Genomic DNA, 14,330 nt, shown 5'->3' with positions numbered 1-14,330 from the left:
TAGGTTAGTTCTCAGGGAGAGGGTGGTGTGGCACTTGAAGATGTTGAGGCATATGGGCATACCCAGGACCACATTAAGGGTAGCACTGGTAAGGGTAACAGGTTGGCAGAATGTCTAATGTTTGGAAAATTGAGTGCTATAAAACTATTTTAGATTTTAAGCTAGGAAATGAAACTGTATCTCAAATGGACGGAACTTAAAGAAGAAGATGTTACAGAGAAGTATCATAGAAAGGGAGATAAAAGCATGTTCAGATATTAAAGTAGATTCACTATTATAAATATTGACTGAAAAGGACTGTCTTATGGTGCTTTGGGTTATGACTTGGTCCACTTATTTACTTATTTATTTATTTTGCCTACCTTCTTGGTTCTGTTCTTGGGGCTTCTATAAATCACTGTGGGCCATTTTCTTGATGCTAACTGAACACAGCCTGGGTTACTTACTGCATCTGAGGAGGTTCTTGATCCCACCAGGCAAACTATGGCAGGATAGTTATCCTATCACAATTAAAGTTTAGGGATAGAACAGATATGAACCTTGACATCATGAAGAATCTCTCAAAACAGAAATGATTCTTACTAGCATTCACTGTGGCCCACGAGCAGATTCCTTCCCCTGTACTTTCAGGATGACAACCTCTGTGATTTGAGGGTGCTCTGTTGAGCTTCTGTAATCTTCCTTTTACCCTTTGATTATAATCACTGAATGGGAGCTCGTGGGTCCTACGATGGCTCAAAAACAGACAACAAAGTAAGTCTCCTGATCCTGGTTTTATGTCTCTCTTCTACTTTATATCCTAGACTAGGTCTGCATGTATTAATATGTCTATGTACTACTACTTGCCTTGATAATTGATGGCTAGAAGAGGGCCTTTCATCTCCATAAAAGAAAAGAGATGTGTCCCCAGTGATCAGTTTACCCTGATATTAGCATTTGGTAGTCTGCCCCAGCATTTTTGATCATGTCTATGACCCGATCTTCACACACTGCATTTCTGGGCTCTACCATTCATGGAGGCCAGGATGTCACTCTGCTGCCTTCCTGAGGTTACCCAGGAACTCATTATTTCTGCAAGTTTTGCAGAAACGCACCTTCCTAACACATTAGTTACATTACACAAGGTGGCTGATTAGAAAAAGACTCCTTTTCCTCTAGGCAGTCTGTAAGGCTAGATTCACAGCTCTAGCTGGGTTTTTACTTCAGTTTGAATCGTCTTTTAAGTGGGTGCTCAACTTATGCAACGAGAGCCACTGTACTGATTAACCACTCATCTGCCACCATCGCTTGGCACAATGCCATGCTTTGCCAGTCTAGATCGATTTTCTTATCAAGGAGTGTTGATTTTTGTCCCCAAATTTATTTCTTGCTTATCCCCGTTCCTATATTTTGTATCTTTTACCTCGGTCCACTAAGCTTTCATTTGTAAGTTGATGATATTAAAGAAAATATTATCACATATAAAAAATCTGGGTGGATCTACTACACAGAATCTACCTCTTCTATCCACTGTTGTAATAAGCTCAGTTTTAATATTTCTGGCAAAAAATCTACGACTCATTGATAATAGTGCTTTGTTACATTTGATCTGTGCTGGCCTGTGACCCAGTAGTTTGTAGTCCTATTAGTTTGTTTCTTCCAGAAAATGTTCACTGTGGACAACCTCTGAAGTTCTTTGCAGAGATAGTTTGGGAAGGGTGTCTTTGAATACAGTTTTTATTTCAAACCTAAGCCAGACCTCACGATTCTTTCTATCACTGGGAAAGAGTGAAGGCGGAGACTTGGCTACTTAGGGAGCAGTAGTTAACAGTGGAAACCAGAGAAAAGGATGAGAAGGAGAATAGTGATCGGAGGAGTCTCCCGTCCCAATTCTGGGAGCAAGGCCCATGTGGGACATGTGTAGAGAAAGACCAGAGTAGGGAAAAATGATTTGGACACACTGAGCTATGTTATGTTGGATATTTGAAAAGTAATCTAGTCAAAGAGAATCTCTTCTTTTAAAAAATTTGAAATTGTGGGCTTGGGAAATCTGATCGATTAGATTCACGTTTCCCTCATGGGTTATATAATTATCACAAACCTTGAGGCAGGAAATCTCCTGTGTTCCTTTGTAAAAAACATGACATTTTATTTTGTGCATTTTATGTTGTGAGGATAGACACTTTCACTTTGTCATCTGGGAAACATAATAAAGACAGCAAGAATATATAGTATGGAGCCCCTACCCACTTATGAGAAATGTTACTTTGCCTACCAGACATGTATCATATGGTATACATAAATGTACACAGACCTTTAAACACATAGGTACCTAGCAACAGTGAATAATACAAAAATGAAGAGACAAGAGTTTAAGTTTCTCTTAGTTTCTGGGCATGAAGAGAGCATGAAGAGAGGCCTGTAGCAGATGGTCAGGGGTGCCAGGTGTGACTACCAGATGCCAGACAGTTTCCCATGACACTTTAGCTTAGAGAATGTTCAGAACCATGAACATGCCTCTGTCAAGCCATATCTGTGCTAAGACCAAAACAAGATTCATCTTTATTTTAAACAACAACAACAATACAAACTTAATAAATAAAAATAATTTCTCTCGGGTGCCTTTCTTCCTTGGAGTATTGTGAAAAGGATGTAGACTACGTCTGGAAAGAAAGCTTATTTCCATTCCCCAATCCCGAATGGAGTTGAGTTTTTTTGTGTGTAATAAGTGAGTTTGAGCTCACTAATTGTGTCGTCATTTCTTCCAACAGTCCTGCCTTAGATGACTTACTCTCAGCACTGCTAACCACTGGCCCATGAGAAGGGAGAACTCATGCTAACAACCTCTTCCAGGTTTGTGGCTTGTTTGTGTTTTTAAAGATCATTTCCAGCATACTTCCTACAAGATATAACAATGGGAACAGTGGCCTACTTACTTGTGTTTATCTTCTGAAGTGAAATATGCTTTTCTAGTTGTCTCCGGAGTTTCACCTCTGCTCCATATTTTCCAGTGGTCCCATTGTCAGCCAGAATGAAATGGGAATGCATACTGTTCAGAACAGTGAGCTTACTCATGGGATTGGACATGGTCTGGTATGGCCGAACCACCTGAAAGGATCAAAAGAAAGATGTAAAAGTTAGAGGAGAGAAGAGGAGAATAAAGAGAATAGGAAAGGGGAAAAAATCATTCTCCGGTACAGTCTGCATTCTCTTCCTAGAATTGATTTGGGTAAAAAGTAAGATTTAAGGCGGAAAGTTTCATTCAAAGCAAGACCATGAGTGGAAAAAATAGAGCAAATTTATGGAGAGATGAGTCTGTGTTTTCATGGAACTCAAAAAAAGTGGCATGAAAAATGATTGCTTCACTTTTGAAGTCCATATTTTGTTTGCTAATGAACCCTAATGATTTTTAACTTTAGTTAATTTGTTGTTTTTTCTTTGTCTCTTGTAGCATGCCCAAGCTTTAATAGGCAGAGCAGAACAATTAAGATTGTGAATAGGGTTGGGAGCGGAGTTTGGGAATGAGAAGAATGCTGTATTTCCTGTCAATCCCTCTTAGTAATCAGAAGATCTGTTCTTTAAAGTCAACACTATTACTATTAGACACCTTATTGAAATGTGAAATAACTTTATTGTAAACTGTCTCTGGAGACAAAAATGAGTCAAGTAAAGAATGTTCACCTCTGTTGTATTCCACCTTTTTCTTGTTCTTTTAATTTCATGGTGAATTATGCTACCCACCATGGAGCGATTTCAGTGTGATCTTTCACATTTTGGTATAAAAAGAAAAGCAATATATCAACTCTGAGCTAGTTGTCTTGTGTTCATCATCTGTATTTCTTATAACAATCTTTCAAGTGACTTTCTGTTCATTTTTATAAATGAGAAGCTGCAAAATAGGTAAAGCAAGTTAGGTATAATTTTACTACATACACACAACTAGAACTCACATCTACACTTACCTGATTCCAAAATCTCTGTGTATGGCCTTTTCCCATACTGCTTATATTTCCAATGGAAATATAAGATGATGTATTGGCAATCTATCACTAAAATATTTAGGCTGGAACTTAAAACTGTGAGGAGGGAACATTCAACATGCTCCTAGATCCATGGTGTCAGTAAAGCTGTCATTGTGCTCAGTCACTGAAAGTGACAAGACAAGACTAGACACCACTAGGTTTTATTTTAGAGTCTTGGTGCAGGGTGACATTATTTATAAAAATGAGATGCTCTTGCTCCTTTTCCACATGTAATCATTCACCATGCAAAGCTGTAGTAAGATTGAGGAGTTTGTTAAAGGAATTACAAAGTGATTTAGTAAGGGCAATTTTCAATAGTAGAGATTTTATGTAAGTCATTTTTTATACTCTGTGGCTGATTTAAACCTCCACAATCCTAGGTGCCTGAAAAATAAAATGTCCTCCACAAATAGTGAATGGGTGAATAGGCAAACTTCTAACAGACATTCTTTTGTTCTAATCTCAAGAAAAATATCCTCTCTTTCCTGGTTTGGAAATTGAGCTAATTTAAATTCAACATGGGGTAAATGTAGTCCTGAGCTTTTGAATAGTTGTTAGTCCTATTATTAAAAGCCCAGTTAAAAATATAGCATTAAGAGAATGTTAATGCACAGTTTCATTTCCATTGCCTTTTATTGATAAGGAAAGCTCATAACTTTCTGGTCATTGTCTCTAGTAATTTCATCAAAGAGCAATCAATAAATGCTTTAACTGAGTGAGTGGGTAGAAGTCCTCCAAAATATGGAATCACAAAGCCCTTCTTGAGCTTTTCCATCCCTGGAAGAGAAGGTGGCTTGTGGCTGAATTTCCCATTTTGTTGCTACTCATTTTGATTATACAAAACATTTGGTCTACAGTGGAATACAAGTTAATAAATATTAATGCTTGGTTGAAAGAAGCTCAGCAGAAAGACTTTCTCCTACTCTGAAAGTGCCTTGGCATTGTGCTTCTGGACAAAAGAAAATGTCTTTGTTACTGTTTTCTGTTTTCTAGCAATAGCTCCTGAAAACTCTTTCAGAAAGAGAGGAGAGACCCAAACCAGCCCTCTGAGAGGCAAGGAATGCTTGAATTTTCTAGATGTTAAACACTGTGTGAATGTGAACCTCAGTCACACACACACACACACACACACACACACACACACACACACATTTTTAATTCCTGAGAATCTACTTAAAGACTGTCAGAGAAAGTGAAATTTGCAAATGAATAAAGAAAGGAAAATGATTCTGAGCCAAATTGGTGGCACTACAATGAGAATAAAAGAAGGAAATGAGTCTGTGCACCTCTTCTTTCCAGTAAGTCTCTTTCCTCTATCACTGGAGGAAAGAGCAGCTCTAGTCTGCTGACTTTTGAGTCTTTTTGCCTTGTGGAACATAGCTCGGCAGATCTCTGGAAACGAGTCTATCTGAATCAGCTATGGTATCAGGGTTAAATTTACAGGAGTCAAGAATCAAAATTCTTCAACCTACTAATCCATTTTTCTTTCTATCTTCTGCATAGGCAAGCTAGAAGTGGCTATAGTTTGACAATTTGCAGAACAGCGCTATAAATCTGAAAATAAGCCAAATGTTCTAATTTGGTTTTCAGTCCTCATTGAAGGAAAACAGGCTGAGACCTGGGAAAACCCAGAACATATGAATCATGGAAATCTGCTAGAGTTCTAATTCCGTCATGGCTGGGGGAATTGGAGACTCAACATTTTAATTAATTTGTGAAAAGGAAATGATAAAAACCAGTTACTTCCTGGGGATTAGTTGAGATTATATGTGCAAACTGTCTGGCAAAAATATGCCTGGCTCTTAGCAAGCTTCCTATAAATGATCATCTTTCTTGTAGCTCTATTCTATCTTTCTAAGGATAAACTCAGTTTCCGATTGTAAACCAGTGATTATTACATGAGACAAATAAATGATGTCTATCTTATACAGGTGTAAGAAGGTAAAATAATCCAGTTAAAAATTATGCAAAGCATGTTTTCTTTGTACATTCTTCCATGCATCTAAGAGAACAGTGACCAGGAGTTATTTATTGATGAATCTAAACGTTAGAAATACCTTCTCCAGTACTTTAGAGAGATGCATTTTGCTCCAACTTGCCTACAAAATACACTTAATATTGCTTGGTTACAAATATGCCCCCGGTTGATTTTGTTTGAGTTACAATTTACAGGTACACAATAATTTGCTGTTCTTGCTGTTGCATTTTCCAAATAGGAAAAAAAAAGTCTTTTCAGAACACAAATGATTATTGTCCTCTGATAAAAGGTTTGGAGGTCAGGAAGCCACTTGAGTGGTTAAGAGATTATGAAACTAGAAAGTATGTGTTGGTTGAGATGACTGACATGTGTGTGGCTTGTAGGAATATTGGGTTATTATAGCATATTTCTCAGCCTGCATTCCGTGAGAAAAATGATTCTCTGTGAGAATCATAGCATGTAATGGGTCACTTTCTTTGCTAAGAATACAAGATGGTTTAGGTTCTACACAAGAACACTCATAGATTTTCTGTGTCATAAGTCACATAAGGAATCTGTGATAAGAAATGTCTACAGGTCTCTGAAAGACCTACATAATAGGAGAGTATTCAGGATTGGTACATATAGTCATATCTAGATCTACAAGGTAGCTATATTTAGAAAAGGCAAATCTATCTACACTTATAATGTAGGCACCATCAGCCAGAATACTTCCAAGTAATTTCTTATTCCTCAAGAATAAATGACAACGTTCTTCTCCACTCATTAATTCATCATAAACTATTTAGTATTATGCTGGCTGATGAATTCGTGATTCTGGCTCCAAAGCTTTTGTGTACTGCAACTCTGAAACAAAGTGAAATGGAGATTATATAATAGACTATTAGACAATAGACTAATAGGGACATCACCATTGCCACATAGAGGTTGATTCAGACACTGTAGAAAAAACGATCATCATTTACATTCTGGCACTAGAGTTCCTGGGATGGACTCAAATCAGCCATTTATTAACTTGTCTAATGTATCTTTTAGAGTCCTTCTAGCTATTTTCATTCTGGATCTTACCCAGGACTATTTAGCAGGAAATCAGAATACTTGGATTCTAGTTTATCTTTGGTAAGTGCCAAGTTTATTTATCCATTTGATCATTATAAATTTCTTAAGGAAACACAAATATGATAGTTTTGTGCTGATTAGAGGAGATATATAATCATGTAAATACAGGTCATGTCCCCGATAAATATTCAAAATATATTAAAAGACATTTTTTTTGTGTAATGGTTTTTCAATCAGAAGAGAACTATCATTTTTGAAGGCTTCCTCTGAGATATGCTATTTTAAAAAGCAAATTTGTTTTCCTTTTCAAGTGAAGGTAGAACAATGACCTTTCATGTAGTGCTCTCTACAAAAATGAAGTGACTCTCTGATATCCAGGGGTCTTTTCCTCTTCACAGTGATTTCTACAATGCAACAGAAGTTTTGTTACCTGGGAAATCTTTCCTGAACAAAACTGAGTTTAACTAAATTAGATTTTTGTGGTATCAACCCCAGGTCTTCCACAATCCCAGACTCATTTGCTAGTAAGTTGTGTGTCTATATACCTCAAGTAAGCAGGCTAAAGGACATATAACCAAGGAGTTATCTTTTCCTCTTAATAACACCATGTTTTTTTTGTCAGTTATAGGGCTTGAACTCAGGGCCTGGGCACTGTCCTTGAACTTTTTCATTCAAGGCTATTGCTCTACCACTTGGAGCCACAATGCCATTTCCAGTTTTCTAGTGGTTAATTGATGATCTGAGTCTCACAGACTTTCCTGCCCTGGCTGGCTTCAAACCACGATCCTCAGATCTCAGTCTCCTAAGTAGCTACGATTATAGGAATGAGCCACTGGTGCCCAGCAACATCATGATTTTAATTTAGACTAGAAGAAAGTTAGCATTCATTAACCATATCTTACATACCAGGTACTCTTAAGACAAATTCCCATGGAGTAATATGGTTCCTATATATCTATGCACAAAGCATTTATTGTAAGGGCAATTGTAGAGCTAAGAGAAATGAGATTCCTTGGCCAATACATATTACTAACAGCATGTAGATCTGAAGCCCAAAGTTCCTGCACAAGTCAGGTATATTAAGAAGGAAGACAGAGGACTCACTCTAAGTTTGAATTTATGAGAATATTATGGGTTGTTTTTGCTGCTGAACATTTTTTTGCCAGTTTCTCATCTGGGCTTTGGAATCCTTCTGACAACTGATCAGATTATTTCCAGTGGAATCATCTAGAACTGCGTGTAGGAACAGGTTAGAAAGGCCCCCAGCAGGAAGGACAACTTTGGCCGAGAAGAAACAAAAGGGAGAATTTTCTTAGCATCAGGCATTCAGATCCTGCCAGGAAAGATAGCATACTGCTGAGAGATAGGGAGCAAACTCTGGGTCAGAAACGGAGAAGCATGGGGACTGAGAGAAATAAGTAAGAAACAAAGAAAGTCTCAGTATGTTCACAGAGTATAACCACAGATGACTGAGCCAGTGGGGCACTAGCTGGCAGTTTCCTCTTGAAGGTAGCATGGCTGGAAGAATCAAGCAGGTCATGCTGAAGCCCACATTCTGCCTCTCAGCTTGGCAGTAAATCCAAGGAGCCAGGAGCACTGGAAACTCACTTCCAAAGAGTACCCTGCTACTTACTTTAGCCATGTGACTCACTAGAAGTTGTAGACACATTGATTGATTACATTTTTTCTGAAGTATTTTGAAAGCATGTCCCTCAAAGGTGTTCTCAGGGGGCTCCACTACCTTTATTTATTTTTCCCACTCAAACAGTCTCATCTCAAGTAACTCCATCAAAGGAGGGACTTTCTTTAGCAATCACCATGTATCCAGTGTGTGTGTGTGTGTGTGTGTGTGTATGTCTGTGTGTGTCTGTGTGTAGGGTGTGTGTCTTTTTAACTGTGTTCAGATGTTCTTTGAAACTCTTGACTTAGTTTGAATTCAGTGACTCACCTCTATTGGAGAGAATGAAGCAGGAATGGTGTGTGCCTTCCAGATCTAGATCAGCAGAAGGTTGTCCGATCGCTTACTTAAGTGGAAGCCGACACCATGTTGTGAAGTCAATAAAGGAATCCTATGAAGAGGGCTACATAGCTAGGAACTGCCAAAAACCTGCAAGTCAGTCTTCTTTGAAGAGGGCAAGCTCAATCCCATTTAGTCCTTCAGTTGATGCTGCCCGACTCTCATTTTGACTGTTAACCTCAAGAGAGACTCACAGCCGGAACCATCCAGGCAAATCATTCCTGAATTCCTCACCTACCCAAATCATGAGACAATGCATGTTTGTGGAAGATGCTAAGTTTTGGGATCATTTTTTTAAAAAAAATCCATCAATAGATCACTTATAATGAATGTATGTTTATATCATTTCTTTTGAGACTTCAAAATGTATCCTTTCCGTCTGTTCTTGAATGGCTCCTGCCCCTGAGTTCTCTGCATTCCCTTCCTAACTCTTCCCATTCTGGTTTTTGGTGACTGGGTGAATGGTAACTCACATCTTCCAGGCTCCTCAGACTTATGATCTGCTTCTCACTCTCTTTTATTTGGCAAATATTCAGACTCCTATTCCTACCCTCTTGCTAGTGGGTGACTCTGAGCAAGTTACTTATTTTCTGTTTTTTTTACATGTAAATTGTTTTCTCCGCCATCCCATGTAAATGGAGACCAATTGTCATCTTACTGACAGACACACGATCCCCACTTACAGTGGTGGCAGAGGTGATACAAACTTAGGAGAAAGAATGTTTCAATGCCTGGACAAATGTTATGAGATATAATATTCTCTCATGATGCTGGCTTTTAGCTGCAACCCATAACTTCCAGGCAGCCACAGGATTAGAAAAGTAAGCCACCAACCAAGTAGAGTGGACTAGGTCAAATAAATGACACAGGTTTTTCAGTACTTTACTATGAATAGCTTGCAAATTAGATAATTCTGGTTGACTGCAGGCAACTAGGAGTAATCTGAGCATGTTGAAGATATGGTGGGCTAAGACATCGTACTGGACAGGCTCAGTATAGTAAAGGGCATTTTCATCACTCTTCTCAAGAAGTTTTGCCCAATGCTGTGTGTCGCAAGGAAAATGGCCTTACTTCCCTCAGTCTCAGTGATACTTAGCATTGCCTTCACTCTGTCTTTCAGAAGCCTACACTTCCTTTGCTTTCTGTTTGTTTTATTCTTAAATCTCAGACATTTCTATAGTCTCCTTTCTGGGCTGACCAAAGACTTTTTCTCTCATCAGCCATTATATCTCAGAGCTCATCAAGATCTTGGCTCTGGTGCTTTTTCCTCCTTCTATGTATTCTGCCATGGGGAGGTTAACTGCTGTGTGTCAGAGGCCTTCCAGAGCCAAATGTAGCCAGATCTTGCTATTAAACTTCCACACTGTATTCTGGCTAGCTTGTCAGATTTTCATTTAGCTATCTCAAAACAATTTTCAAAATTGGCATGCTCGAATCCAAACTTCTCACTGCTTTTTACCCAAACTGTATATCCCGCATGAAAGGCTAGAACTGCGATCTCAGCAGTTAGCTCATAACCTGAGTGTAGGGTAGGCTCAGCAGGCATTGGCTCCTTCCTGTAGAACAGATTTGGGTAGGTTTCCTTGCCTCTGACTTTCTTCTCTCACATTCCCAGAGAACATTTGATCTTAGCTGGTCATAAACGTCTAACAAACATGCTAAGGGCACTGTTCAGAAGTTTTCTTAAGTCTATGAGGTCATTTTTGGCTCAACTAAAAAATAAGTGAGAAATATATAGAATTGCTATCTCCATGCACATTAGCCATCCCATTGTTACTGAGCTTGATGCTTCTTGGCTTGAACTACAAAGTTGATATCATAAGAGCTCTTTCCAATTAACCATAGTTCTTGAAGGCTATAAAACTCAGGGAGATAAATCTATATTTCTGAGAAAGTATAAGAACAAGGAATAGGAAGATAATTTAATAACCATAGAAGATGATATGCTGGGAAATCTAGCCAAATGGAATGTCTATCCACAAGTTAAAATGAAAAGTACTTTTTCTTGTGATTGTAATTGGGTTTTTAATTTAGCATATGTCTGCTTAAAAAAAAGAAGAGTGGTAAGAACTCAGATTGTTTAAATTCTGGTCAAGTTGTTTTCTAAAGCAAAGAATCTGAATTTAAAATGTGTTGCACAAAAATTATGCACTGGAATTCTCAACTTTTCCTTGGCGATAGTTTCTTAATCATCTTTCCAGGAATAGGTGCCTCTATTCTCCCGGGACAAAGAGAGGGTCTCTGGTGATTCATTGGGTATATCCGAATGTAGAATTTATAGGTACATTTGCCAAAATCACAACTAATAATTAAAAATTCATATTATCATTGAATAGTCCTTTTATCTCATTTAACAAATGAAAAATGGCTCTAAACCCATGTTTAGTTTATTCCACTATAGAAACTGTGTGATGACAGATCAAATGGTTTGGTAGTCCACTTAGAGATAAAGTCGTATAGTGTCCCAATAGCACTGATGCAACAGACTAAATATTTATGTTTTTCCAAACTCATATGTTGAAGTCCTAATCTCCTCGTTGACAGTGTTAGGAGGTAGATAATTAGAGGGTAATCTGGTCATGAAGGTAGTTCCCTCAAATATGGAAGAGACCCCAGACGCAATCCTAACTTCCACCACCATGTTGGGGGATAGTCAAAAGGAACCACCCAATTACAGAATTATAGGAAATACATTTCTACAGTTTCTAAGCCACTTGGTCTAGGGTATATGGTTATACCAGTGAAGACAGCAGAGAAACCTGAAGAAGAAGACCAGTGTGGGAGAATTGCAATCAGAGATAGGATGCTGGCAAGGAAGGATGGAAAGGAGCCTTGAGCTCAGTTTGTTGAATTGTAGGATGGTAGAGTATGATAGAGAAATGGGATTGTACTAATACTTTGTAGGAATCACTGTGGTGGTACTGACCTCAATAACTGAAACAGGGCGTATTTTCAGGTCTAAAGTGGTAGATCAAAACATACTATGATTTGAAAATCTGTCCACTTCGTGCTTCGCCACAGAATGCCACAGACTAGTTCTAGAGAATGAGACATACAAGATACAATCTAGAAGTCAAGACGGATGAGGGCATAATAGTACTGGAACAACAGACCTAATAAAGTCTTCTCTCAAATGGGCTTATGCCTACTTGTGGTCTTTATCTGCAGATACAGCAGACAAGATCCTAGGACTTCCCGGTCCAGCAACCAGCATAGGGGTGGTTGAGAGTTCCAAAAGAGCCAGAGAAAGATAAGAGTCCCATACCAGAAGCTCTAAGCTGTAGTAATAGAAGGAATTGAAAAGTTCCAGAGAGTGACAGAAAGAAGTCAGGACTACAAATGATGGTACATGTACTGAGAGATGAAGGACTGGAGGCTGAGATCTGAGGATCGGAGTTCAAAGCCAGCTGGGACAGGAAAGTCCATGAGGCTCTTATCTCCAATAGGCCAGCAGAAAACCGGAAGTCACGTTGTGGCTCAAGTGGTAGAGCGCGAGCCTTGAGCTGAAGAGCTGAGGGACAGAGCCCAGGTCCAGAGTTCAAGCCCCACGATCAGCAAAAACACCACCAAAAAAGGTTATTTCATGAGGTTGATTATATACAATGGAAGGATGAAGGCTAAAAGGCATTACAGTTGGATGGGTACCACATTGACTAAACTTAAGCAGTTTATCATATTTTCTAATTTGATGGGTTTGGGGAGGAATTATAATTTGATGGGTTTGGGGAATGGTCCAGCAATGACCACTCTGTATTACTCAGCCTTTTCATGGTAATTTAAAATTACATTCCTTTTCCTAATTTTTTGAGACAGAATTTTGCTATGTTACTCAGGATCCCTCAAATTTGAAATCCTCCTTCATCTGCCTCTGGAATGGCCCAGTTTCATTTTACTTTTTAGTGAACACATTAGAATAGTGAAACATAAATCACCATAAATGGCATATGCTAAGAATAGTAATTTTTTTTTTGTCGGTCGTGGGGCTTGAACTCTGGGCCTGGGCGCTGTCCCTCAGCTCTTCAGCTCAAGGCTAGCGCTCTACCGCTTAAGCCTCAGCACCATTTCTGGTTTTCTAGTGGTTTATTGGAGATATGAGCCTCACGGACTTTTCTGCCCTGGCTGGCTTTGAATCGTGATCCTCAGATCTCAGCCTCCTGAGTACCTAGGATTACAGGCAGAAGCCCCTGGCGTCCGACTAGGAGTAGTATTTTTATTCTAACTTGAAACTTACAATGCAAACTCTATTATTACTTAAGAGCCTAAGAAATTGTATGTGCAGTTCAATTCACCAATATTATGAGAAGAAAGTATTAAAGTGCCTGATATTCAATTAATCTTGATGAATAACTTGCTGAATAAATAGAATGCAACTGTTTTAATTGTGTATTCTATAATCTTCCTCCTTACTTTCTCTTTATAAAGGATAATTTATGTTATCTTAGTTTTGATAATATATATCTTTAAAACTTTTTAAATTGGTACTTTTAAATTATATACATAGACAAGGCTCAATGTGGTAATTCCATTTGTGTTTATAGCATGCACTGATAAAATTCAAATTTTCTTTTTTTGCCATTCTAAGTCAACATTTATTGTTCACTAACTCATCTGCAATTAAACATACTTTTGTGATGTAAGAGACGTAGACAATAATGAGCATTTCATATTCATACCAGATTATACGGCTAGTCTTCCGTACACTGTTAACAGTGACCTTTCAGTCTTCTGAAAGCTTGCTCTTCTTATTTCAAATTTTCTTTTCCAGCCCCCCACACCATTCTCAATCTCTGGCAATCACTAATCTTTCAACTGTTTACACATCTGAGAGAGAAAATGTACTTATCTGTGGGTGGCTGATTTCACCTAATTTCCTCTAGTTCCATCCATTTGGCTTTTATTCTTCTTTATGGCTGGATAATATGTTATTCTGTGTGTAGAGCTGTATACATATATGTTTTCCTTATCCATTTATCTACTGATGGATATCTACATTGACTCTATAACTAAGCTATTTTTGAATAGCATCACAATAAGCATGGGTTTGCAGGTTTCACTCTGGTTTGTTGGTTTTATTTTCTTAGGATACATTCCTAGAAATAGGAGAGTTGAATTATATGCTATATTGTAATTTTAGGTCATTGTGGAACTTCAACAGCATTCAGCCATACTGATTTACATTCCCATGAACCGTATAAAAGAGTTCATTTTTCTGTATATCCTTGCTAGCATTTGTTTCTTTTTTATTTCATTTTACTTTTGATAGTAACTATTCTGA

The 14,330-nt window shown here is 38.2% G+C and overlaps 1 protein-coding gene across 4 annotated transcripts in view; it reads right to left on the bottom strand.

The window, feature by feature from the left end:
• Trpm3 (transient receptor potential cation channel, subfamily M, member 3) overlaps positions 1–14,330 on the bottom strand; it is a 498,800-nt gene that overhangs the window by 227,701 nt on the left and 256,769 nt on the right. For all 4 annotated transcript variants that reach the window (XM_013018449.1, XM_013018448.1, XM_013018447.1 and 1 more), the window contains exon 6: positions 2,916–3,087. In XM_013018449.1, coding sequence (XP_012873903.1) covers positions 2,916–3,087 — 172 coding nt within the window. The remainder of the gene's footprint in view (positions 1–2,915; positions 3,088–14,330) is intronic.

The sequence above is a fragment of the Dipodomys ordii genome, unplaced genomic scaffold, assembly GCF_000151885.1.
Source record: "Dipodomys ordii isolate 6190 unplaced genomic scaffold, Dord_2.0 Scaffold40, whole genome shotgun sequence".
Taxonomy (NCBI): Eukaryota; Metazoa; Chordata; class Mammalia; order Rodentia; family Heteromyidae; genus Dipodomys; species Dipodomys ordii.
The sequence above is the reverse complement of the archived record's forward strand: the minus strand, read 5'-3'. Positions and strand labels throughout refer to the sequence as shown.